Below are 26,585 nucleotides of genomic sequence, written 5' to 3' on the forward strand. Positions count from 1 at the left end.
GCCCTGTGTCGGTAGAACATCATCATCTTCACCACGCCGTCGTGCTGATGAAACTCTCCCTCAACACTCGGCTGGATCGGAGTTCGAGGGGCATCATCGGGCTGAACGTGTGCTGAACTCGGAGGTGCCGTACGTTCGGTACTTGATCGGTCGGATCGTGAAGACGTACGACTACATCAACCGCGTTGTGCTAACGCTTCCGCTTTCGGTCTACGAGGGTACGTGGACAACACTCTCCCCTCTCGTTGCTATGCATCACCATGATCTTGCGTGTGCGTAGGATTTTTTTTTGAAATTACTACGTTCCCAACAATTTTGTTCTAAGTATTGAGTTGTAAGTAATAAAAGTGTGATGATCATCATTATTAGAGCATTGTCCCATGTGAGGAAAGGATGATGGAGACTATGATTCCCCCACAAGTCGGGATGAGATTCCGGACTAAACAAAATAAAAAAAGGAGGCCAAAGAAAAAAAGAGAAGGCCCAACAAAAAAAAAGAGAAAAAAAGACAAAAAAATGAGAGAAAAAGAGAGAAGGGACAATGTTACTATACTTTTTCCACACTTGTGCTTCAAAGTAGCACCATGATCTTCATGATAGAGAGTCTCCTATGTTGTCACTTTCATATACTAGTGAGAATTTTTCATTATAGAACTTGGCTTGTATATTCCAGTGATGGGCTTCCTCAAAATGCCCTAGGTCTTCGTGAGCAAGCAAGTTGGATGCACACCCACTTAGTTTCTTTTGTCGAGCTTTCATATATTTATAACTCTAGTGCATCCGTTGCATGGCAATCCCTACTCCTCTCATTGACATCAATTGATGGGCATCTCCATAGCCTATTGATTAGCCGCGTCAGTGTGAGACTTTCTACCTTTTTTGTCTTCTCACATAACCCCCATCATTATACTTTATTCCACCCATAGTGCTATATCCATGGCTTGCGCTCATGTATTGCGTAAGGATTGAAAAGGCTGAAGCGCATTAAAAGTATGAACCAATTGCTCGGCTTGTCATCGGGGTTATGCATGATGAGAACGTTTTCTGTGACGAAATTGAAGCATGGCCTAACTATATGATTTTGTAGGGATGAGCTTTCTTTGGCTATGTTATTTTGATAAGACATAATTTCTTGGTTAGCATGTTTGAAGTATTATTGTTTTTATGTCAACATTAAAATTTTATCTTGAATCTTTCGGATCTAAATATTCATGCCACAATAAAAAGAATTACATTGAAAATTATGCTAAGAAGCATTCCACATAAAAGATTCTGTTTTTATCATTTACCTACTCGACGACGAGCAGGAATTAAGCTTGGGGATGCTTGATACGTCTCCAACGTATCTATAATTTTTGATTGTTCCATGCTATTATATTATCTGTTTTGGATGTTCAATGGGCTTTATTATACGCTTTTATATTATTTTTGGGACTAACCTATTAACCGGAGGCCCAGCACAAATTGCTGTTTTTTTGCCTATTTCAGTGTTTCGAAGGAAAGGAATATCAAACGGAGTCCAAACGGAATGAAACCTTTGAGAACGTGATTTTCTGAACAAACATGATCTAGAGGACTTGGAGTGGACGTCAAGCAATCAACGAGGAGGCCACGAGGCAGGGGGCGCGCCTACCCCCCCTGGGCGCACCCTCCACCCTCGTGGGCCCCTCGTAGCTCCACCGACCTACTTCTTCCTCCTATATATACCTACGTACCCCGAAAACATCAGGGGAGGAGCAGAAACCCTATTTCCACCGCCGCAATCTTCTGTACCCGTGAGATCCTATCTTGGGGCCTTTTTCGGCGCCCCGCCGGAAGGGGCATTGATCACGAGGGCTTCTACATCAACACCATAGCCGATCCGATGATGTGTGAGTAGTTTACCTCAGACCTTCGGGTCCATAGTTATTAGCTAGATGGCTTCTTCTCTCTCTTTGGATCTCAATACAAAGTTCTCCTCGATTCTCTTGGAGATCTATTCGATGTAATCTTCTTTTGCGGTGTGTTTGTCGAGATCCGATGAATTGTGGGTTTATGATCAAGATTATCTATGAACAATATTTGAATCTCCTCTGAATTTTTTTATGTATGATTGGTTATCTTTGCAAGTCTCTTTGAATTATCAGTTTGGTTTGGCCTACTAGATTGATCTTTCTTGCAATGGGAGAAGTGCTTAGCTTTGGGTTCAATCTTGCGGTGCTCGATCCCAGTGACAGTAGGGGAAACGACACGTATTGTATTGTTGCCATCGAGGATAAAAATATGGGGTTTATATCATATTGCATGAGTTTATCCCTCTACATCATGTCATCTTGCTTAAAGCGTTACTCCGTTCTTATGAACTTAATACTCTAGATGCATGCTGGATAGCGGTCGATGTGTGCAGTAATAGTAGTAGATGCATGCAGGAGTCGGTCTACTTGTCACGGACGTGATGCCTATATACATGATCATACCTAGATATTCTCATAACTATACTCAATTCTATCAATTGCTCGATAGTAATTTGTTCACCCACCGTAATACTTATGCTATCTTGAGAGAAGCCACTAGTGAAACCTATGGACCCCGGGTCTATTTTCCATCATATTAATCTTCCGTCAACAAGCTATTTCTATTACCGTTTATTTTGCTTTCTTTACTTTAGTCTTTATCATAAAAATACCAAAAATATTATCTTATCATCTCTATCAGATCTTACTTTTGCAAGTGGCCGTGAAGGGATTGACAACCCCTTTATCGCGTTGGTTGCAAGGTTCTTATTTGTTTGTGTAGGTGCGTGGGACTTGAGCGTGGTCTCCTACTGGATTGATACCTTGGTTCTCAAAAACTGAGGGAAATACTTACGCTACTTTACTGCATCACCCTTTCCTCTTCAAGGGAAAACCAACGCAGTGCTCAAGAGGTAGCATGGGACAGCACGAAGAAGGACTCCCTGGTCGAACTCGCCTCGGCCATCATCAACCCCTACTAAAAGATGAAGCAGGATGCCCGGAGAACAAGTCCCATATCCTGGCACGGGGCCTGGATGCGGCAACTGGATGAACCTCACCTCAGGTTCGTGGCCAAGAGCGTGTACACATGCTACGAGATGCACAGGCGGATCGTTGACATGAGGGAGTGCCTCGTTACCCAAATCGACGAGCCCGGATCGAGCCACAAGCAGAGCAAGCATCACAAGAAGTAGATGATGATCAGATGATCATTTGTGCTACTTAATCATGCATGTAGTATATAGTTTATTTTATTGGTGTCTGGAAATGTCATGTGTGTAGTAGCCACCTATGTAATTATGCATGTAATAGTTTACTTTGGTGTGTGCAAATGCCATGGTTGTAGTAGCCACCTATGTAAGTGGATGTTTAATTTGGTTATGCAAGCATGTCCTTATAAGTGTGTATATATAATATATATGTTGTTGTTTTGTATGCAATCCCATCGCACAACACACACATCTTGTTAAGCTGAACCGTTTCTATTCTCTTGTCTCAACGCAAACAGTTCATCCGAGTGAACCGCATGCCGTATATCGCACACACATTCATCTGGCTGACCGTTTCTTTTGTGTTGCCTAATCACAAACAGTTCATCCGAGTGAACCGTATGATGTACATCGCACACACCTTCATCTGGCTGCCGTTTCTTTTGTTCCGCCTCATCGAAAACGGTTAATTGAACTGAACCGTATGCCCTGAATCGCACACGCAACTAAAATCTGAACCGTGTTTGATGCATCCTCCATCGCAAACGTTTTGCACCTTTTTTGACTGTTTTTTACACCACCGTTTGCGATTATGGCATCGCACACAGTTTCGCCGAAGGGTCTCTGGTCGTAGTGTCGCGTTAGCAGCATCCTGCAGTAGTGCATAGTGATACGTGAAAGTGAAAGTTGAGTAGCTTATTACTATTGGGTGCTTGGTACCCTAAAGCTTGTTCCTCTTGGGTGCTTGGGTGCCCTAGATGGTTGGTGGTCTCGCGGAGCCCAATCGTTATGGTGGAAAGCTCTGGGGCAAGCGTTGGGGTCTCCAATTAAGTTGTGGAGATTGCCCCGAACAATTTGCACGGGTTTCGGTGACCGCACCCAAGGGTTGCCAATTGTATGGGTTCCATGACCGTTCCAAGGGTCACCATTTGTACAAGTTCGATGACAGCCCTCAAGGGTCCCTTAGTGTAATCACAACATCTTACATTGTAGGAGGGCGTGAGGAGATTACAGTGGCCCTCGTGGCATTTTGGGGAGCATTGTGCCTCCACACCACTCTAAACGAAGATTAGGATTTGCAAGGGTGTGAACTTCGGGATACATCGTCGTCTCCGCGTGCCTCGGCTATCTCCTACCCAAGCCTTTTACTTATGCACTTTACTTTGTGATAGCCATAGTGTTTCAAGTTATATATCTTGCTATCACTTAGTTGTCTATCTTGCTTATCATAAGTTCTTGATGCACATAGGTGAGCCTAGTTGTTTTAGGTTTTGTGCTTGATAAATTAAATGCTAGTTTATTCCGTATTTGTTCAAATCTAAACCATAATTATTTTAAAGCGCCTATTTAACCCCCTCTAGACGACATCCATGATCTTTCATCAATGTAACCCTCCAGATACTTCACATCTCAAGGACTCCCGAGACACTCTTTAGATTGCTCATGAGGATTTATCACTCCAATAAACCCACTTATCTCCATTTAACACGAGAGTCAAGTGAAGGCTAGATAAATATCTCAGGGAAACACTTCCGACCAATCGTCTGTAAGTTTTCTCCCATCGGACTGATCCTGAGCTATAAGTCTCTTAATTAATCCCATGGTAGGAAGACTTTTTTTAACACGGCACAAATACAATCGCTCATACATACACGCATACACTATGAACGCACACACGCACACCTACCCCTATGAGCACCTTCGAGAGACTGAGCCGGCATATCATATTCGAAGTCATCGTAGGCGCCTCTTCGTTGACGGAAACATCTCCTCCCATTGAAAGTGCATCACCAAAAATCCTGAAATATATCCAGGAATAATGCGAGCACCAGGACTTAACCCTGGTGGGATGAAGATACCATTGTCCGTCTAATCATCCAACCACAGGTTGGTTCGCCATGGTAGGAAGACTCACCAACTGCCTAACGAATGTTCCCAATATCAGGAAGATCAATATCTCATAGACAACAATGAGATAGTCTCTTAATCAATCCTAAGAGTGTTACTAATATCAGGAAGATCACATATCGTTAGACAACAATGAGATAGTCTCTTAATCAATCCCATGGCAGAAAGACTCCACCAACTTCCTGATGAATGTTCCCAATATCAAGAAGAACAATATCTCATTAGACAACAATGAGATAGTACGGAGACAACAATCAGATAGTACGGGAGACTCTTCTCAAATTTCGTTGTGTTCTTGCGAGATGAAGTCAAGAACTCTCACCCAAGTTAGTACCTCTGCACTAACTAAAACAACATGTACAATTTGAAAAGTCTCTTTCTCTCGGTTCCTTCCTCCACTATAAATCGAATAGGAAAACATCAACTAAACCTCCTACAATAAATGTATTTGTATATTAGAAAAGAAAAGGATCAACTAAACTCCCACAATACATATACAATTCTCTTCTGAATTTGAAAGGAACATAACTTTTGCTCTCATACAACAACTTAAGGGGAAAATAATTAACTGACTGTTGAGAAGTCTCACCCTTCCAAACAAAGATGTGTGCAACAAATAAATGCAATAGCAAGAAAAGAAAAAGCTTCCTCTGTTCTCTACTCATTCATCTTACCTTCTTGCGCTTTCTGCAGCAATATCCTCCTCAAAGGGCTGCTAGGAAATGTCACACGAGCAAATAAAGAATTAAGAAGGAAACTTCATGTAAAGCATATAATTATGAAGATTGACGTTCAAACAACCAGAGATTCAGATATGCAGACATTCAAAATATATATCCTTTACTGGATAGGCCCTAAATTATCGGTGGGAAAATATTCTAATGTACATTGTAGTCAAAATAGAGAAGAATGGGATACCATGGAATGTGGACTTACTTCCTTTTAGCCCCTCGTGCATGAGCAGAAATCAAGGAATCATCAACCTATTTCACTAGATCTCCGTCCAGGCCGCCATCCCTATCCATAAGAGCGCAGGGCAAATTTGACAAATTTGACCTATAGACGAAATCAAATCACAGAATGAACTGTCCGTGAAACTATTTCACGCGGCTGACCCGTGGCGCCTAGCTCTCAGGCGCTGCACTAGTGCAACGCCTAGGAGCTAGGCGCTACACTGTATAGTGTGGCGCCTAGCTCTCAGGCGCTGCACACTGACTTAGTAATTTTCGGATCACACGGGTGCGACACTGGCCGTGTAGCGCCTATCTGTGAGGCGTTGCACAGTGTAGTGTGGCGCCTTCATGTCGGGCGTCACACAAAAAGGTCAGCCGCGTGAAATAGTTTCACGGACAGTTCATTTTGTGATTTCATTTCGTCCATAGGTCAAATTTGTCAAATTTGCCAAGAGCGCAGCCCCAGCGCCGGCTATTTCCTAGGCCCCCTTCTGCCCAGGATGGAGAGAGAGGCGAGGACGGACGGCGGGGGATGGACACCACAGGACAAGGATGTGGATAGGGGAGGCATGCATCCAGGAGAAGAGCTCGGGGTGATGAGGACTGCACCGTTGCAGTTGCCGCCACACCTTTTGCCCCGACCGCGGCTGCAGTGTTGCCGCTGCATGAGGGAAAGATGGATGAAGAAACGCCGGGGAGATCCAGAGGGGAGGGGTGGTAGATGGGGGTGAGGGATGGACCAACGGCGGCGAGTGGCCTTCTCCCTGTTCTCTCCGTCTCTCTCTCTCTCTCATCGCTCCTCTATCTCTTGTACTCCCTTTGTCCAGTGAAGAGTGTACGTTTGACTTTAAAATTTGTCCACAAAAGATTGTACTTCTATCTTCCCAATGCACTTTAAAGTAGAAAAAATGCTTCTCTCTCATCACACGGTAATCATGACGAATAACATTCTACACATGGTCTCCTTAATTTCTACATGCCCTTAGCTCATTGGGGGTTGTGTAATTATAGAGGAGAGATGGTGTCTTGCACCTTTCCAATGCATTTTTTACTCCACGCCATAATTTGTCTTAAAATTTCTATATGTACACTTTTCACCGGACGGAGGGAGTAGAAGCATAACGAAGGGGCGGAGTGGGTAGTGGGGCGCCCTCCAGATTTTTCGGCACGACTTCAGCGGTAATTTATTAGGGGGTAAAGAAGCCAAAATAAAAAAATTAGGTTAACACATGTGAGTCAGGGGGAGCATTGACTCGAGCATTGACTCAAACCACTGGGAATTCATGGCGTTGCCGAGAGCTTAGCCACTTTAATTCTCTAATATATTTCTTGTTCCAAAAATAATCCAGGCCCTAGGAAGACATTTCTGTGCATGTTGGTCCAATACTCCAACATAGGGAGGATATCATACGGAAACCAACATTCAATGAAAACTTTGTGGAAACCATATTTAAAAGTTTCTAAAAAATCTGAAAAATTTACAGGATGTTAAGAAAGGGTGATGTTCTATAGCCAGGCAAAATTTCAAGCAAGCAAACACCAACCGGCGTGCGAACAATTTTGAAGGGGTGCGGACCATCACTGATTCATCAGAGATAAAGCACCAAGCTCCATCTCCCTCGCTGCTGACACAGCAAACCCAGTAGCCACCTCCCAGCACCACCGCACTCTCCCACCATACAACTTCAAGAAGGTGGTGACGCACGCCACGCCAGTGTCGTCCAGTCTGAACGGGTTTTCACTCGGGATTTGGAGTGGCAAGGAGAGGGAACAAACCTCGACGACACCTCCGAGGAGGGAAACGACACCAACCGGTGTTGTCACCGCAGTGGATAGAGGGCCAACCGAGGATTTACCCCCATTACGATCTGCAGCTCCAGGCAGTCCACCTTCAACGGACCAAGTGACCAGAGGCCACCGCCGACTAGGTCCAGCCGACATGAGCACTTTTTGGGGGAGGGAAGCCACTTTCAAATCCGGACGCAAGCAAGGAGACTGCGCCACACGCTGCAACCGGTGATAGCGCCGTCGTCACTTACCACCCTCGCGGCTGAGGAGATGGAGGAGCAACACCCTCGACGTCCAAAGCCCTTCGCACGGGGCGGAGCAGCCAGATCCTCACGGCCGCCGTCCTTGGCGACCACGTGGTCATTGGCGGTCTCCACAAGCGACGACGGCATGGGGGTGGGAGGGAGGGCTGGAGGCAGGTTTCTAATGCCACCCGTGTCACCCCAAGCGAAGCGATGCGCGGCCTGACTTTTCCTCAAGAATGCGAACTCGGAGAGCACAACTCTTGTGGATATTTTTTCTTCAGCGGAACATACGGGCAGCATACTTCTATACCTACTAATCAATCAAGGTGCGTTTCTCCTATTTTTTCATCTGTTCACCGTTGAAAATATTATTATTTTTCTATACGAGGTGGTACTAAACTTTTGTGCGTCTATCCGATAGAAGAGAAAAAAAGTTTGTCAAGAATTCCGTAATTGGGCCACGCACGCTTCGGCCCAACGAAGCCAGCCCACTTATTATTGCCCATGCAGTTGGGAAGATCTTATTTCTCGCATGGAGCGATAAATAGTTGAAGCTGCCCACAAGGCGCCTATAACTGTGCCGACCCATTTCCCCTTTTTTTATGTTATGTTTCTAATTTTCTTTTTCTATTCCTTTATCTTTCTCTTTTATATTTCCTTTTTTCCTTATTTATTTTTATTTTTATGTCAAGTAAAAATTTATAAAATATTAATAATTTTATTTTTGTTTGAATATTAAAAAATGGTCAGAATTCAATACACAATTTCTGATTTTAAAAAAGTTCGAAACTTTTAAAAAATTCCTGTTTCTCATTTTACATTTTATCCTTTTTTGTGTGTTTTTAAAATATTCCTCAAATTTATTTTCTAAAAATTACATTTTGTAAAATGTTTCACATTTTAAAATATTCTTGTTTTAGTGAAATGTTCATAAATCCAAATTAATATTTTCGTCTAAGAAAACATTTTCTAATTTTTTTGCATGTTCCCTTTTAGAAAAATAAGAAAAATGATTTTTTTTGTATTTTTATAAAATTTTCATGTTTCCAAAATATTGTTTGTGAATTTGAACTATTAATATTTCTAATTTTGTTTGTGTTTTTCCAAAATAATTGGAATTTTCAAAAAACAATTGTTTGGGATTTTAAAAAGTGTTCACGTTTCCAAGAATATTCGCCAATTCATATTTTTTAATGTTCAAATAGATTAAAAATATTTCTAATCTAACGCTATAGTATTTTCTTAAATATTCGTGTTGGCCATTGGTTAGCGGTGCGTGTTCGTTCTATGCTGGTTGACTATAAATGAAAAAACATTGTGGACACGTGCCAATAAAAGAGAATATGTTGCTTGGCTTTAATTAGAGCAAAACGATGGGCACTTGAGCACTAAAATAATCAAAGAGAATACACCTAAAAAGAAGGGACATTCATGTCTGATTATGCTAATGAAACGGGATTTATACGTTGCAATTAATAATCCACCTGGTTACGCCATCGTAGGATAGAGTGGTCAAAGCAACCATGTCCCTAAGGTCGCCACGCAACCACCAATTGAGGAGGCAGGCACAACCCCAAGATTTAGGCAGACCCGGAGAAAAAAATGCATGAGTTGAGTGCTCGCCACCACGCCGACCAACCGCACCACTATCGAGATTTCACGGGTCAAACATGTCCAGCGAGAAAACCATAACTCATTGCACTGTCACCTACCATTGTGGAGACCCTTTTTTTTGAATGACACGTCAATTATCTTTCCCGTTACTTCTCGTAAAAGAATCTCCCCCGTTGCTGTGGATTGTCGATATGTTCATTGATCGTATGCCGTAGCATATATAGAGTACAAGGGCAAGGATATCTCAACCGTATCCGCTATACATGGAAAGGACCGGGAGATATCTGTAGACTAGGAAACAAAAAAAGAAGATCCTAGCTGCCTAAGTACATGTGATCATGAGTATCTCAACACCCCCCCCCCCCACAGTCGATACGTCGCGAGTGACGTAGAGACTAGACTGGAACTCCTCGAAGGTAGACGTTGGTAACCCCTTGGTCATGACATCGGCGAACTGCTGAGCGGTGGGAACGTGTAGCACACGGATGCGGCCGAGAGCCACCTGCTCACGCACGAAGTGAATGTCCAGCTCGATATGCTTCGTGCGACGATGATGAACGGGGTTGGCGGAGAGGTAAACAGTCGAGACATTGTCACAGTACACAAGAGTGGCACGTGAAACGTCATGATGGAGCTCCTGAAGAAGTTGCCGTAACCAGGAACACTCGGCAACGGCGTTGGCAACAGCCTTGTACTCTGTCTCAGCACTGGAACGAGAAACCGTAGGCTGTCGTTTCAACGACCAGGAGATGAGGGATGGCCCCAAGTAAATGCAGTAACCGGAGGTGGAACGACGGGTATCCGGACAGCCAGCCCAGTCAGCATTAGAGTAAGCGACCATGTCGGTGGAGGAGGATGCTGTCAAGGTGAGCCCAAGGGACATAGTGTCGCGGATGTAGCATAGAATCCGCTTCAGCAGGTTCCAATGGCTATCACAGGGAGCATGCATGTGTAGGCACACCTGCTGGACGGCGTACTGCAAATCCGGTCGTGTGAGGGTTGAGTACTGAAGGGCGCCGACAATAGACCGGTAGAACAGGTCATCTAGTGCTGGAGAACCCTCAAGCGCAGAGAGTTTGGCCTTCGTGTCAACAGGAGTGACAACAGGCTTGCAATTAAGCATGCCGGCGCGCTCAAGAAGCTCATGGGCGTACTTCTGTTGATGAAGGGAAAACCCGCCGAAGCGCCGAATGACCTCAATGCCGAGGAAGTAATGAAGCGGCCCCAAATCCTTCATGGCAAATTCGGTGCTGAGACGAGCAGTGAGCTGGTCGGGAAGCTGAGCCGAAGAGGCCGTGAAGATGATGTCGTCGACGTAGAGCAGGAGATAAGCAGTCGCCGGACCGTGATGGTACACGAACAGGGAGGCATCGGAGCGAGTAGCTCGGAAGCCTAACTGCTGAAGGAAAGCGGCGATACGCTGGTACCAAGCTCTCGGCGCCTGCTTCAGCCCATAGAGGGACTGAGAGAGCAGGCACATGTGATCAGGATGATCGGCGTCCACAAAGCCGATGGACTGATGGCAATACACCTGTTCGGCGAGATGACCGTGGAGGAACGCGTTGGAGACGTCCAGCTGATGAACCGGCCAGGCACGAGACACTGCAAGCTGAAGGATGGTGCGGATCGTGCCCGGCTTGACGACCGGAGCGAAGGTGTCGGTGAAGTCAACTCCGGCGTGTTGCCGGAAGCCGCGAACCACCCAACGAGCTTTATAACGCTCAAGGGTGCCGTCAGGACGTGTCTTGTGCCGGAAGACCCACTTCCCGCTAATGATGTTGGCGTGGCGGGGAGGTGGGACGAGCTGCCACGTGTGATTGCGTTGTAACGCATCGAACTCCTCCTGCATGGCAGCGAACCAATTGGGGTCGCGAAGAGCGGTCCAAACGGATGACGGAACCGACGACGGTGAGGAGGACGAGGCCGCACACATGTACTCCTTCGATGGATAGCGCGTGATGGGCCGAAGGGCACCCGTGCGCGATCGCGTCTTGATGTGGAGTGGCGGTGCATCACCAAGGGGCCGGTCTGGTGCTGCAGCAGAGAAGACCGAGGCCGCAGGTGGCAAAACCTGAGGGGTGGTGGTCGGGGCCGCGGGTGGCAGACCCGGGGCGGCTGCGGTCGGAGCCGCACCAGGTAGGCCCGGGGCGGCTGCGATCGGAGCCGCAGCAGGCAGGCCTGGGGCGGCTGTGGGCGAGGCCGCAGATGGCGGGCCCGGGGCGCCTGCGGGTGGGGCCGTAGGTGGCCGTCGCGAGCCGGGTGCGGACGAGGGCGGAACCAAGGCGCCCGAGACGGAGGCGCGCGACCCCGAGGCCGAAGAGGCGGCCGAGTCCGCGGAGTTGCCCGGCACCCAAACATCCGAGGCACTATGTACGCCCACAGAGTCACCGAAATCGGAGAGGGCAGGACGTGTGCGGCCTCCGCGAGGGGGAGGCAGCACGGCAGGGGGGCCGCCGAGGAGAGGCGGGGTCGACGAAGTCGATGCGTCCGTGGGAGGTACCTGCTGAAATGGAAACACTTTTTCGTCAAAGTAAACATGCCTAGAAGTGATCACCCGATGAGAGACGAGGTCGTAGCACCAGTAGCCCTTTGTGTTGGAGGGGTCCCCAAGAAAGATGCAAGCGAGAGACCGCGGAGCAAGCTTATGGGGGGAGGTGGAGGCGGTGCTAGGATAGCAGAGGCAACCAAAGATGCGAAGATCATCGTATGATGGAGGAGTGCCATAGAGCAACTGATGTGGCGCATAATTCCAGCGAACACGGCATGGCCGGATGTTGACGAGGAGAGTCACGATGGGGAGAGCATCGGGCCAGAACCGAGGCGGGATGTTGGCATGGAACAGGAGGGTACGGACGCAGTCGTTGAGAGTGCGAAGTACACACTCCGCCCGCCCGTTTTGCTGCGAGGTGTAAGGACATGTTAGACGAAAACAGTACCATGTGTGGCGAGTAGGTTGCGGACAGCAAGACTATCGAACTCTTTCCCATTGTCTGTTTGAAACGCAAGAATGGGTTGACCAAAGTGCGTAGAGACAAATGAGTAAAAGGATGTAAGTGTTGAGAGAACATCCGATTTCTGCCGAAGGGGAAAAGTCCACACATAGTGCGTAAAATCGTCTAAGATGACAAGATAATAAAGATAGCCAGAGTTGCTGGCAATGGGCGATGTCCAAACATCACAATGTATCAACTAAGAAGGATATGCCGTAATAGTGGTAGAGTTGCTAAAGGGTAGACGCACGTGTTTGCCAACACAACAAGCATGACAAGTATGGTCATCGACCTTATTACAAGTGAAAGAAAAACTATGAAGAATATGACGGAGCGTGGCGTGATTAGGATGACCCAAACGAGCGTGCCAGAGGTCCACACCGGCGGAGAGGGCGACGGGGGCGGCGTCGGTGGAGGATGGTGGGTGGACCGGGTAGAGGTCGTCCGGGCTGTCACATTGGTGAAGAACCATCCGGGAACGGGCGTCCTTCACAGAAAAACCACAACCGTAAAATTCAACCGTAATCGGATTTTCATGAGTAAGACGGCGAACAAAGACAAGATTTTTGATTAAGTCAGGAGAAACTAAGATATGAGACATATTAATAGGTGTACTAGAAGAGGAAAAAGAGGTAGAACCAATATGTGTAATGGGAAGGGAAGAGCCATCGTCGAGAGTGATGTGAGTGGCGGTGTTGGTGGGAGAGAAAGAGGTTAAGTTACCCAGGTTGGAGGACATGTGTGCGGTAGCCCCGGAGTCCATAAACCAGTCGCCACCACCGGTGTAAGTGTTGGGGGTGGGGGCCGACTGCAGCGCAGCTAGGAGAGACGGATCCCAAGGCAGCGGGGCGGGCGTCGTGTTGTAGTAACCGGTGTCGGGCTGCGGCGGCGCAAGGGCCGGCAGCGGCGGGTAGGCCGGGTACGCCCCAGGCTGCTGAAACGTCGCGAACGCTGCAGGTGACTGCGGGACGGCGTGATATGCTTGGTGCTGCGCCGGTCAGGGACCTAGGATGCCGGGAGCGGTGGGGCGGGGGACCGGCATAGAATATGCGTGGACGACGCCGGTCCAAGGATTGTGCCCGTAAGCCCACGACGCCATGGGCTGCTGCTGCTGAACTCGGGGTGGCCCAGCGGGGTTAGCCGCCCGCTGCTGGCCCTTGCGCCCCCCCCCCTTGCCGCGGCCGCCGCGCTCGTTGGAGGCAGCGAGCGCCGGCGCCCCCTGTAGGGGAAACGGGAAGGGCGGCGGGACCGGCTGGGGCAGCGGGAATGGGGCCGCCGGCTGCTGTTGGGGAGCAGCACCGCGCGACGTGCCGGCGGCGAGGGCGGTGTGAACCGCCCGCGCCCTCATCTTCTTCATCCCGCGTTCCTCCAAACGCAAGTAGGCGACAACCCTGGGGAAGGTTGGGTTGGGGATGAGCGTGAGGTTGGCAGCCGCGTGAGTGAACTCCTCGTTGAGGCCGGCGATGAGGGTGCTGAGGAGAAGATCGTCGGAGACTTTCTCGCCGATGTCGCGGAGCTCGTCGCAAAGATGCTTTAGGCGCAAACAAAAATCATCCACGGAGGAATTATTTTGATGGCACCCAAAGAATTCCTGCTGAAGGAAGACGAGCCGCTGGAGCCGATTGTCGGTGAAGAGGCTACTGAGCTTCGTCCAGACAGCGTGTGCATGATCGTCATTCTGCACCACCGTGTAGAACAAGTCCTTGAAGATGGTTAGGAAAAACCGGCGAATGATCGTCGCCTCGACAGCCGACCACTCGGCGTCGAACGCCATGGCCTTGGAGTCAACGGTGCCGTCGATATGCTCCTGGAGATGAAACTCACGAAAAACAAGATGAAAGTATGTCTTCCATGCATAGTAAGATGAGTCCTCCTGGGAGAGACGGATGGGCACACGGGCGAGGATGTCGGCGTTGCGGATGTCTTCAGCGGGGATGGGGGCAGGGCCGGCGAATGGGTTGGAGTGTTGGGTGGCGCTGGACATGGGGAAGGAGGAGGAGGAGGAGTCGTAGGAAGCGAACGACATGGTGGAGGGTTAGGGTTCGGGTGGAGGTTAGGGGTTGGGTGGAGGAAGAGGGAGAGGTAGGCGGCGGCAAAGGAGGGCGGCGGCCGGGATGGGATGCAGCGGCAGGAGGGACTGCAGCGGTAGGGAGCAGCGGCGGCAGCTGGGCGGCAACGGCGGAAGCGTTAGGAAGTAAACGCGGTATCTGATACCATGTGGATTGTCGATATGTTCATTGATCGTATGCCATAGCATATAGAGTACAAGGGCAAGGATATCTCAACCGTATCCGTTATTCATGAAAAGGATCGGGAGATATCCGTAGACTAGAAAACAATAAAAGAAGATCCTAGCTGCCTAAGTACATGCGATCATGAGTATCTTAACAGTTGCAACGCATGGGCATATATGCTAATGTTAGTCTAACAAAAGGATCCATCGGTAAGGTACATATGTGTCTAACAAAAGGATCCATCGATAAGGTACATATGTTCATGAATCATCATTGCATGGAGCCCGACTAAAAGCAAATGTCTGATCTTATTGATTTTTTTGAGAAAGAAAAACAAGTGCCTGATCTGATACCTGGACGCAGTATATCGTACACTCGGAGAAAGGAGCCCGAACCCGAGTTATGCTCCTACAAGAAAGCCGTCTTGCCTGGAACGTGTTCTATATATGCACGCACCGTACGTACTTTGGTACATGCAAAAATCAACGGATTCTATAACTCCCGAACGTACCGTGTTTCTGGCGCTCGTCCCGAACGTACCCGCAGTCGTTTGATGGTGGTACGAATCTTGAAGCAAGAGCAGTCCGCCACGTCAGCGCAGGATTCCATTAGGAAAATCATCGGGTCGTCGCGAACGCTTTTCATTTTCCCAAACGTATCTCCGCACCACACCGCCCACTCTCAGCCACACACATCACTCCACTTCATCCCCCTCTCCTCGACACGGGTCCCGTGAGGAAGTGCGCCGGCGACGAGGCGGGTTGCGCCATCCACGAGGCAGGCGGCGGCGAAGAGGATGCGGGCGGCAGCGGCCGGCGGCGGCCGGCGAGAGGAGGTGGCCGTCGGACACGAGGAGTGGAAGCCTCAAATAGCATGCGGCGGTCGATTTAGGAGGTGGAGCAGCAGCCGATTTGGGTGGCGGAGCGGCGGACGATTGGGAGGGGAGATCACCGGCAGCGTCCCCATGGGTGTACGAGGATCTGGCCTTCATCGCCTGCTTCCATGCGTGACGCCGTAGGCGCGGAGCTTGGTCCAGAGCAACATTGCTCGGGGAGGAGCTGGCCATGGACGGGAGCTGCGTTCAGAACCTCACGACGGTTGTAGAAGGGGGCGCGGGGTTCAGCGACAACAGGGCCACCGACCACCATAGCTCTTCATGGCTGGGTGTGTGTGTCCTGCATGGTCAGGTGCTCCGCACGCCGTGTTGCTTCGTCCCGTCCGATGGCTCTGGATCTGTACTCGAAGCAGGCGAAGAGCTCTGAACTCCAAGCAGACGGACAAGTGCCCAGATGAACTTCAAGCAGTCGATCAGGCTACTGGCTCTGGACTCCAAGCTAGGAGAAGAGCTTGCTGATCCCATTTTCTCTGGGAGTTCAAGGTGATATTCTGGCTAGTCCCCTTCGTCGCACCTGCTACTCCCGGCCACGCACGGCTAGTGCTGCTCTGTGAGCATAATTGTCACTTTTTTCCTTACCATGTAGAGGTCAAATGGCTTACCAACTAGATGTAGTATGTGCACATGTAAGATAACAATATACATGCAATTCAAATATCATGTGTTGCCATGGCAATTTAATTTCACACACCCTCGCAAATTATTCCCCCATGGGAAATAATTCATAAAAAGCATGGCAATTACATCATAGAATTAGAATAATCTTTGCCATGCTCAAAGTTTGTATCAAGTACAAAGTTGCCATGCTGATTTCTAGGCAGATAAAAACAGTCAAACATTTTTAGATAAAAATTTGCCATGCTATTTTACAGAACACACAAATATTTGCAGCTTTCATATATAACTGAATATTTGTACAGTAAGTTCAGTTCTCATTTGGAGCTATCACAACATTTTTTTGTCACTAGTAGTGTGTCTCAAGCAGGTTGTTAGGGGGTGTTCAACCTCTGGTGAACGAATTGTGCCTTCTTTGCATGGTTAGTTTTGTGGCTCTAGGATGGCAAATTTTAAGGCGTTTCATTTTTGTGGTTGATTGTCCTGCCAGTGTGGTGTTGGCAGGTCTATGTTCGACGTCGCTGGTCGTCTTTGGAGTAGCTCGATGTGAGTCTAATTTCCCCCCGGAATGTTTCCATGTCTCCCATTTTGTACGCCATGGCAAAATCGTCATGTTTTTAGCTTAAAACCATCTTGTATAGTTTTTTTTTCAAAACTCAACATGTCCCATGTACCATCTTATTTACATCTCTCCACAATTTTACACTTTGCCTTCTAAACCATTGCATTTGGCCATGGTAATTCTCTAAATTGTCAAAACAACACAAAAAGGGAAATATTGCCATGGCAATTTCTACTATTTATTTGACAACATGGCGAATTTACCTAAACCCCCATGGCAATATTTAACTTTTATTGCCATGGCAAGTTTTACTATTTATCTGCCATGGCAAATTTACCTTTATTAAAATGGCAATTTTACCTAAATCCCCATGGCAATGTTTAACTTTTATTGTCATGGAAAGTTTTAATATTAATTTCACCTTCATTACCATGACAAATTTACCTAAATCCCCATGGCAATATTTAAATTCTATTGCCATGGCAACTTTTATTATTTATTTCACCTTCATTAACATGACAAATTAACCTAAATTCCCATGGAAATATTTAACTTTTATTGCCATGGCAAGTTTTATTATTTATTTTCCATGGCTAATATACCTTCATTAACATGGCAAATTTACCTAAATCCCCATGCCAATATTTAACTTTTATTGCCATGGCAAGTTTTACTTTTTATTTGTCGATGGCAAATTGACCCTTATTAACATGGCTATTTTACCTGAATCCCCATAGCAATATTTAACTTTTGTTGCCATGGCAAGATCTACTATTTATTTGCCATGGCTAATGTACCTTCATTAACATGGCAAATTTTACCTAAATCCCCATGGCAATATTTGACTTTTGTTGCCATAACAAGTTTTACTTTTTATTTGCCATGGCTAATTTACCTTTATTAACATGGCAAATTTACCTAAATTCCCAAGGTAATTTTTGCATTTTTTTATTATTATTGGTCCTTTTATTCATCTTTTTGGGTTGTTAATTAGGGGATGGGGAGGCGTTCAAGTTGGGGCTTTTTTCATCCCGAAGAGTCCATCGTTGCCCCACTCGTACCGAACGAAACGTGCGATTTGGGGTGCTACCAGACCAATCGTCAGCAGCATATCGCGGTCCTAAATTTAAATTTTTTGCCATCGCATTTTTTCGTTAATTGGCATGGCAAATTTAAGCTAAATCTAGTGGTAACTTTTAAGTTTTATTGCCATGGCATTTTTTTATCTTTTATTTGTCATGGCAATTTTACATTTTTTCATGCCTAAATTACCTATATCTACATGGAAAATATTTAACTATTATTGCCATGGCAATTTTCACTCTTTTTTTTGCCATGGAACATTCACATTTATTTGCGATGGCAAAATTACCAATATTGCCATGGAAAATTTACTTAAACCACCTTGGCAATTTTTAAATTTTATTGCCATGGCATTTTTTACTCTTTATTTTTGCCATGGCAATTTATATTTATTTTCCATGGCTAAATTATCTATATCAACATGGCAACATGGAAATTTTCACTTTCATCTTTTTTCAAGGGATTTTTACGTACAGTGCAAGTTGCCATGACTTTTTTTCCGTGCCATTGCATAAAGAAAGATCTTTTTGTCCATGGCAAAATCTGTTTTGTTAAATACGAATGGCATTTTCTGGTTTGCATCACTGGGATTTTTTAGTTATCAATTTTCCCCTTTTCAATGGCAATTTTTTCATAGCATAGCAAAATCTGGGCTTTCTTTCACAAGCTTAAAATATGTCTTTTAGTCACAGTAGAAACTGGGCCATACTGGGCTTTTCTTTTATTAGTCAACAGAAGGCAGCGATGCTGGGTGTTCGGGCTGGGGCTCCTCTGGTCCCGAACTACTTTGTTCGATCGATGCCCAGATTCCTCCCGAACGAATCGTTTCCTCCCGAACGAATCGTTCGGCCTGGGGAGGCCCCAGACCCAACGTTCGGCCGTTATCCGTGTCCAAAATCAAGAGTGAAAAATCTTGAACAAGCCTAGACGAGAAATACTATGGGACCGGAGAGCATTGCACGAGAGCTCTGGTTTCCGGTCCGCCAGCGCGGAGCGCGCCTCCTCGGCAGCCGGAGGCCGCTCATCGCAGACGGCTACGGCGTGTACTCCCTGGCGCGCCGCCGCTACATCCGTACGACGCGGCACCAGCGCTACCGCGTGCTGAGAGAGGATCTCACCCCGCTCGTCAAAGCCTACCGCTCACTGCAAAAGCTCGGGATGGAAAACTGGCCGGAGTACGACGAGGAAGCGAAGAGGATCATGCTCTGGAAGCGCAAGCTCATGGACATGTACTGGGACGCCGCGCCGGACAAGCGCAGGGCGAGCGCCACGGAGCGCTACCTGAGGGTGCGGTACAAGCACCGGATGCTCTACCCTTTCGTGGCGTGCAACGGCGTCGTCGTGGCCGGCGGTCTGGCGCAGCGGATACTCGGGAGAAACATGCCAATCTTCGGCCTGCTGCTCTACATCTTGGCGATATGGTTTCTGGTAGCACTGACTGAGATAGTGGTCTCGGCTAGGTGGATGACGTGGATCCTCCCCCGCTCCGTAATCTACAACGTTTTGGAATTTGAGTTCACAAATTGATTCCACGGACATTTTCTGTTAGTACAAGGGGCCAGATTCTTCTTCCATGTAATAGTATATTGCTGCTTTTCATAATGTCTTTTTTAGCAACATTTTCCACTAGTACAAAACAGGGCTTTCGTCGCAGGGCAATATTCACATTAGTCCCGGTTCAGTCACGAACCGGGACTAATGTGAGCATTGGTCCCGGTTCGTGCGGCTAAGACATTAGTCCCGGTTCACCTGGGCCCTTTAGTCCCGGTTGGTGCCACGAACCGGGACTAAAGGGTGCGATGCCCATTAGCCGGTACTAATGGGCTTTGAGGCATTAGTACCGGTTCATGGCACGAACCGGTACTAAAGGGCCCATCAAACTCTACCCCCCCCCCCCCCCCGGACCGCCTTTTCAGTTTTAGAAAAAACAAAAGAAAAATGATGGAAATGTTAAAAAAATAAAATAAAATAAGTTTCCCATGTGATATGTGGTCTAGTTGTTGGGAAAATTAACAAATATGAATTTCGACTTTATTTGCAAAATCTCTCTGGAATTTCTTAAAATGGGCATAACTTTTGCATACGAACTCGGATGAAAAAGTTTTTTATATGGAAAATCATCTACTCGAAAAGTTACATCCGAATTTAACTGGGGGAACCCCGTTAAACATTTTCAAAATTCTCAAAAACCTAACAGAAAAAAAGATACGGGGCTTTTAAGATCTGGAGAGGCAAAAAATTCAAAAAAATTCAAATTGTGGTCAAACTAATTATTCTAGAATATTAGTGTTACTAAATAATTATTTCAGTTTTTTTGAATTTTGGTCAAATCTGGTCAAACTGTGGTCAAACAGTGGTCAAACAATGGTCAAACTAATTATTCCAGAAATATTAGTGTTACCAAATAATTATTGTTTTTTAAAACAATAGTTTCAAACTCAAACAGTGAAATGTGTCACTTCATGCTCAAGCTAAATTCCTGAGGGTTAATAGAATTGACATATTACTATTTTCAGGAAAACAACAAGTGCAGACTTGGAAACGAGGGAGAATAGAACCCGAAAGTTAAGCGTGCTCAGGCTGGAGTAGTGAGAGGATGGGTGACCGTCCGGGAAGTTAGATGATTTAGAATGATAAGGGGTGATTAGAGATTAGAGGATAAATTGAGCAGTGATGAGGGGTGGTGATTAGAAATTAGAGGTTAAAATAATTCAGAAATTTGAAAATAAAAAAAAATTCACAAAAAATACACGAACCGGGACTCCCGGTTCGTGTAAGAACAGGGGACAAAAGCCCCCTTTTCTACTAGTGTTCATATAATGTCACATGTACTATATCTGCAGTATAAAATATACATCGCATGAAAATATGTTTCACGATGAAAATCACAAATTAAGGGGTACTTTTTGCTCACCAAGTTGATTGTCTAGGTACTTGTAACACGCAAGGGCGGGGGCACGCAACCTCCTTTTTCCTTTGGTTTTTGATTTTCAGTTTTCATATATTTTGATCGAAAGTTCAAATTAAGTTTCATTTACAGATTTGTGTATCTAGTGACAAGGGCTTCCAAATAAGATCCATTTTGAATACGTTTTGATGAGTTTTTAAAACTTGGTTAAGTTTTAACTTTTGAAACTTGGTACGAGTGGCCGACAAAATCATAAGTTTCAGACGAAGTTTCAACTTTTCAAACACTATACGAGCGGCCGACAAAATCGTAAGTTTCAGAATCTGCGATCAACAGTATCGTAAGTTTCGAGAACTAAATCTTAAAACTTATTATGGTCCGTACGGGATACAACGACTTGACGGATCATGAGGCAATCAGGCGGTCGGACGGCTGGGATGGTGCGTGCCCCTTGAATTTCCGCAAGTTGTACTAGAGCAAACACTATGTGTGTTTAGAGCTTGTTTCTTGACAGGTGAGGCCAAGGCCAAGATTCGATTGGTTCTCATCTTGACCATGGTTTGAGTGTATTCTTAGGATTCCTCTGATTTCAATTTTAACATCCCAAACAAAATATTTATCTTATTTTTAGGGACTGTCTATTTGACATTCGACTGTTTTTTAATTTGACAACGTTCAAATTTCGTAGCAAATGAACAGATGACACCTGTATGTCCCAAAAACCCTCCCACCAGCCACTTTATTTTCTGTATTTCGGCAAAAAGGGGTCAGGCAAAACCCTGACCCGGTTTCCAGTAAACCAGCCCCACCAAACCCTCGCTGGACCACAGCTAACAGCTGGCCACAACTTCCCTGCTTGCCATCAACTTGCCACGCACGGAAAAGGAAAGGAAACCCCTCTCCACCCCTCCTACATAACAGCATAAATCTCAGCATTAATTTCATTGTTAATCTCAACAGTAGAGAAAATTTAATACTCTGTAAATAGTTCATCAGTAGCAGTAGAAAAAACTTGCATAGTCGAAGAAATTACACTGCAACAACACATTATGCCTGAAATGACAATAGACAGGACAGTAGCAAAACAATGCCAACTTACACTGAAAAACAAGGTATTGCCTAAAATGGTAACAAACCTACAGTGTAACTGCCAATGAATTACAGTGAAATTTGTCAACTTACACTGAAACTACCTATGGAATAAACTGCAATACAACAATAATAACAGTGTAAATCCTGTACCAATTATAGTAATTCGCAGTGTTAAAGTGTACAGGATAAAAATACAAAACGAATTACAATGTAAAACTGCCAATGAATTATAGAGGGAAATGGGGAAATGGAATGTAACACAATTTTTACACTAGCAGAAACTTTTCTAATTGTACTATAATTCATCGGCAGATGGGGAAAATCCCCCTAGAGATTACAGTAATTACAGTGTAAATCCTTTGGACTGTTCTAGAGATTACAGGAATTATACTGTAATTCCTTTGGACTATACATATGTTTTTTGTACTAACACTGACATTTCTTTTCCAAAAAATGCAGATGGGGAGCATGACAAGGACAATAACAGAAGACGAACTACTGTCAATGTCACAGGAAGATCTCATCCTAAATGTAAGTACCAACAAATGTCAAAAACTTATAAGAGAATGCTGAGTACATCAAAAACAAAATCTGGCACACAAAAACACTGCAGGAATCATTTTCTTTTACCGCGCTCCTACAATCAGACATTATATACAAGGTAAGAAAAAAATTCTTACAAAAACAGTACTACTTTTACAGCTTCTTGGAAAAGAGATGGGTTTCATTTGTTGTGATAATACAGCAAGAACTATATTTTATGAGCATGTTTCTTACAGGTACATTCAGCAAATGGAGGTGCATCAAGTAACAGAACTCATAACAGCAACAACACATCAGTCCATTCGATAAGAGAGGTACTTACAGCTTCAGAACTATTCTGCAGACATTCGACGAAATGAAACTGAAACTACACCAACCGAAGAAGGTGCAACAGAAGAAAACCCCTGGCATGCAGACCTTTTTGGCACCATGAATTTGGAACAGGTAAAAGACCAAAATTCAGTAACAAGATACATACATAGAAGTTGAAAACTAGTAAGAAATAAAGTACTGAAGCAAATTGCTATGAATGCAGGTGGATGAAGATGATGACCCCAGTTCAGCAGCAACAAGAGAAAACAACAGTTGCCAGAACAATGAAGAAACAGAAATACCAGAATCAGAGCACTCGCATGAACAAGATGACAATGAATACCTCGATGAAGAAGACATTGAGAAATTCCTGCAAAATGAGCAAGAGGTGCATCAGAGGGCAATCTAACTAGTAATTGACAAATGGAGGTGCATCGAGTAACAGGCTGCATCAGAGAGCAAGAGGCTGCATCACATGAATAATGTACTAAAAAACAGTAAATAATAAGATGAACAAGCTAATACTGAACGAGAGCATCATGGGAGTATAACACTGTAAATTACACAGTCGTAAAACATGGGCATGAGAATTACACAGTAATTACAAAAAAAATATGGGAGAATTACACTGTAAAAGCAGGGACAGTAGTTACACTGAAATTATGGGGGGGGGGGGGGGGGGTAAGATCCACAGTAATTTTGAGCTACAAATACAAAGAGATCCACTTGCACGACTAAAAAAGTAAAAATACACTGATACTACAGTGTGATTACATAGTTAGTAACAAAGTAAATACACTAATATTACAGTATACTTACATAGTTAGTACACTCATATAACATTGCAAGTTACAAGGTAAGTACACTGACATTAGACTACAAAATACACTAATAATACAGTGAAAGGAAACTGAAATTCGAACGACCAGCCACCTACAACTATCATCTAACAGCAATAATATAGTGAAGGGGTATTACAGTGTAACTTTGGGAGGTACAGTGAAGAAGCACAAGATAACAATACATGGAGCACACCAACATAATACAGTGAACTTCAGAAATACATTACAAATATTGATCGGGCATGAAACTGCAGCAAATGAAAACTAGGGGAAAATACAGTCTAAGTCAGAGATACAACACATAGAAATTCAGAACCACACTATGATGAAGGTAGTGCTACTACACATGCACAGTGCAGAACAGGGGGTATTACAGTCTAGAACAAGGGAAACTACAGCAGGTGGAAAATATGGGGATGAAATAATTCTTGTCTACAAGGACACATTAATCCCAAAAGCATAATTACACTGAAAATATGGGATGAAATACACAGTAATTACACTGGAACTACAACAGTAGCAAGGGATTACAGTGTAAATAATCGTAATTCTTGTGGATTGCACTGGAAACACGACCCTGGAATTAACAATACTTGTAGATTACACTGAAATTTCGAGAAAATTACACAGTAATTCTAGGTCAAATTACACAATAATTCTAGAGCTCAAACTACGGGATAAATTACACAGTAATTCTAGGTCAAATTACACAGTAATTCTAGAGCTCAAATTACGGGAAAACATTACACAGTAACTGTAGATTGAATTACACTGGAAAACAGGACACAGTAATTATTGGGCAAAAAATACTAGAGATTTGACCTAGCGAATTACACTGAAACTACAACAGTAAATCTAGAGTGAAATGGGGCAAAATACTAGTGATTTCACTGATACACTGAAACTGGGGGAAAAACCACAGTAAAACTAGAGTGAATTACACTGAAAATGGGGCAAAAGAAAATAGAAGCACTAAAACTACAGGAACAGAAAATGGGGCAACTTACACAGAAATAATACTGTGAATTACACTGAAAATGAGGCAAAATACACAGTAAATATAGAGTGAGTTACATTGAAACTATGGGCTGAATTACACAGTGACTAGTGCAAATTCATAGTATATGACATTCAAAACTATGGGGATTACAGTCAGCCTGGGGCAAAAAATGCAGTAATTCTACAGTACATAACACAGAAACTAGGGGGATATACAGTAACACTAATCCTGCAGTTCAATCACCCAGGCCTTAAAAGCACATACAGACACTCACAGGAGAATCTCCACTCACAGGCCAAAGAGGACATGCGCATTGCATCTAGCACAGCCCAACTGAGGAAAGTAACCACACCTAAAGCTACGAACGCACCAAAGTACGAACCCTAGAACCAACATCTACAACCCTAGAACCAACACACCAAAGGAGGAACACCCATCTACCAGTAAACAGACCACCTACCAACGCAAATCACAAACCCCGAACCACAAAAACTCCCAACTCAAAACCTATAAATGATCCATACATCTATCTGAATCACAAAACTAAACGCACATGAGCCTACCACGAGCCGACGAGGAACAAAAAAATGGCGGACAACACAAAGCAGACAAGAAACCACGGCGGACAACGCGAAGTAGAACCAACCACTAAAACTACAAATCACCTACCACGGATCTACAACAACACGGCCCGGAACCACAGCACACACCTAGCACGAACCCTAACAAAATCACACCAGCAACAGACCCTAGATTTAGAAGCTACGCACCGAGAAATTAACAAAAAACACGCGCTCGAGAGGGAAATTGAGAGACCAACCAACAGCAGGAGTGGGGAATCGAAGAGGAAGGAGAGAGAAATCAAGCTCCACTGGTGGGGGATCCCGGAATCGACATGAACAGCAAGGAATCGCTCCGCTGCCCCGAGCGCCTCTTCCTCTCTCTGCCTCGCTATCTCCTCACTCCCTTCTCTCTACAGTGCCGCACAAATGGAAGAGAAAAACAATGCCAAAAATTCATAAAGGACAAAAACCGGGAGAGTGTGAGGGGCGACCCGGCGGAGCGGTAACGGGCTGGACAAAAAAACCGCACCCGACAGAGGAAAACAAGCCCGAAAACGAGACAGCGAAGCGCGAATCTTCGTGCAACAGCGGACGGCCAGTGATTTGAATGTTGGCGAATTGAATAACAGTCGAGTGTAAAATAGCAAATCCGTATTTTTATGCAAGAATATGCACGGTGATTTGGAAGACACGAAAAAGTGTAAAAAAAGATGTCGATATGTGTGAAACATTTGGCAGTGTGAGGGAAGTGGGGTTCGAGACAGACGAGAAAAAAGTGTTAGAAATCACCCCACCCCCTCAGTTCCGTCGTCAGTCACGCGTCTGTCTCTCCATCTGCCCCATGAGTCTTGAGGAGTCTGGCAAATAAAGGTTGTCGGCAGGCTCATAGAATTTTATATTGGAGACGCGGAATGTAAACACACCGTAAACTACAAAATTTATGATTTGGCAATAGGCTTTGGGCTATGTGTTGCATCCACAAGATAAAGGGCTCCGTCATTTAACGGATCATGTTTAATTGATCAAAAAATAATTACAATTTACATATCTCTATCTTGACTTAAATTTGTTCCATCGTTAGAACGCTCAATCCTCTCTGCTCCAGTTCATTTCGATGCCGACGCAGACTCTCCTTTCCCGACACCCATACCACCTCAGTTCACATTGGTGTGTAGGGCAAATAATTTTTTTATCGTAGCAAAGCACAGGTATTGTGATCAGAACATCATGCATCTG

General features: G+C 45.3%; 1 protein-coding gene and 1 long non-coding RNA gene across 2 annotated transcripts; one reads left to right on the plus strand and one right to left on the minus strand.

Annotated features, from left to right (window-relative positions):
• The first annotated feature begins 15,591 nt into the window (after positions 1-15,591).
• On the plus strand, positions 15,592-19,706 carry LOC120976781 (uncharacterized). Its single transcript, XM_040404172.2, has 2 exons — positions 15,592-16,990; positions 18,001-19,706. The coding sequence occupies exon 2, from the start codon at positions 19,029-19,031 to the stop codon at positions 19,614-19,616; it is 588 nt and encodes a 195-aa protein (XP_040260106.1). The 5' UTR covers positions 15,592-16,990; positions 18,001-19,028; the 3' UTR covers positions 19,617-19,706.
• Positions 19,707-21,590: 1,884 nt separating this feature from the next.
• Positions 21,591-25,851, minus strand: LOC109766412 (uncharacterized). The gene is made up of 4 exons (XR_002233632.2): positions 25,607-25,851; positions 23,288-23,314; positions 22,955-23,049; positions 21,591-21,907 (listed from the first exon to the last, which is right to left on the minus strand). It is a non-coding gene; the product is annotated as an uncharacterized lncRNA (long non-coding RNA).
• Positions 25,852-26,585: the final 734 nt, after the last annotated feature.

This window comes from Aegilops tauschii, chromosome 3 (assembly GCF_002575655.3).
Source record: "Aegilops tauschii subsp. strangulata cultivar AL8/78 chromosome 3, Aet v6.0, whole genome shotgun sequence".
In the NCBI taxonomy this organism is placed as follows: domain Eukaryota; kingdom Viridiplantae; phylum Streptophyta; class Magnoliopsida; order Poales; family Poaceae; genus Aegilops; species Aegilops tauschii.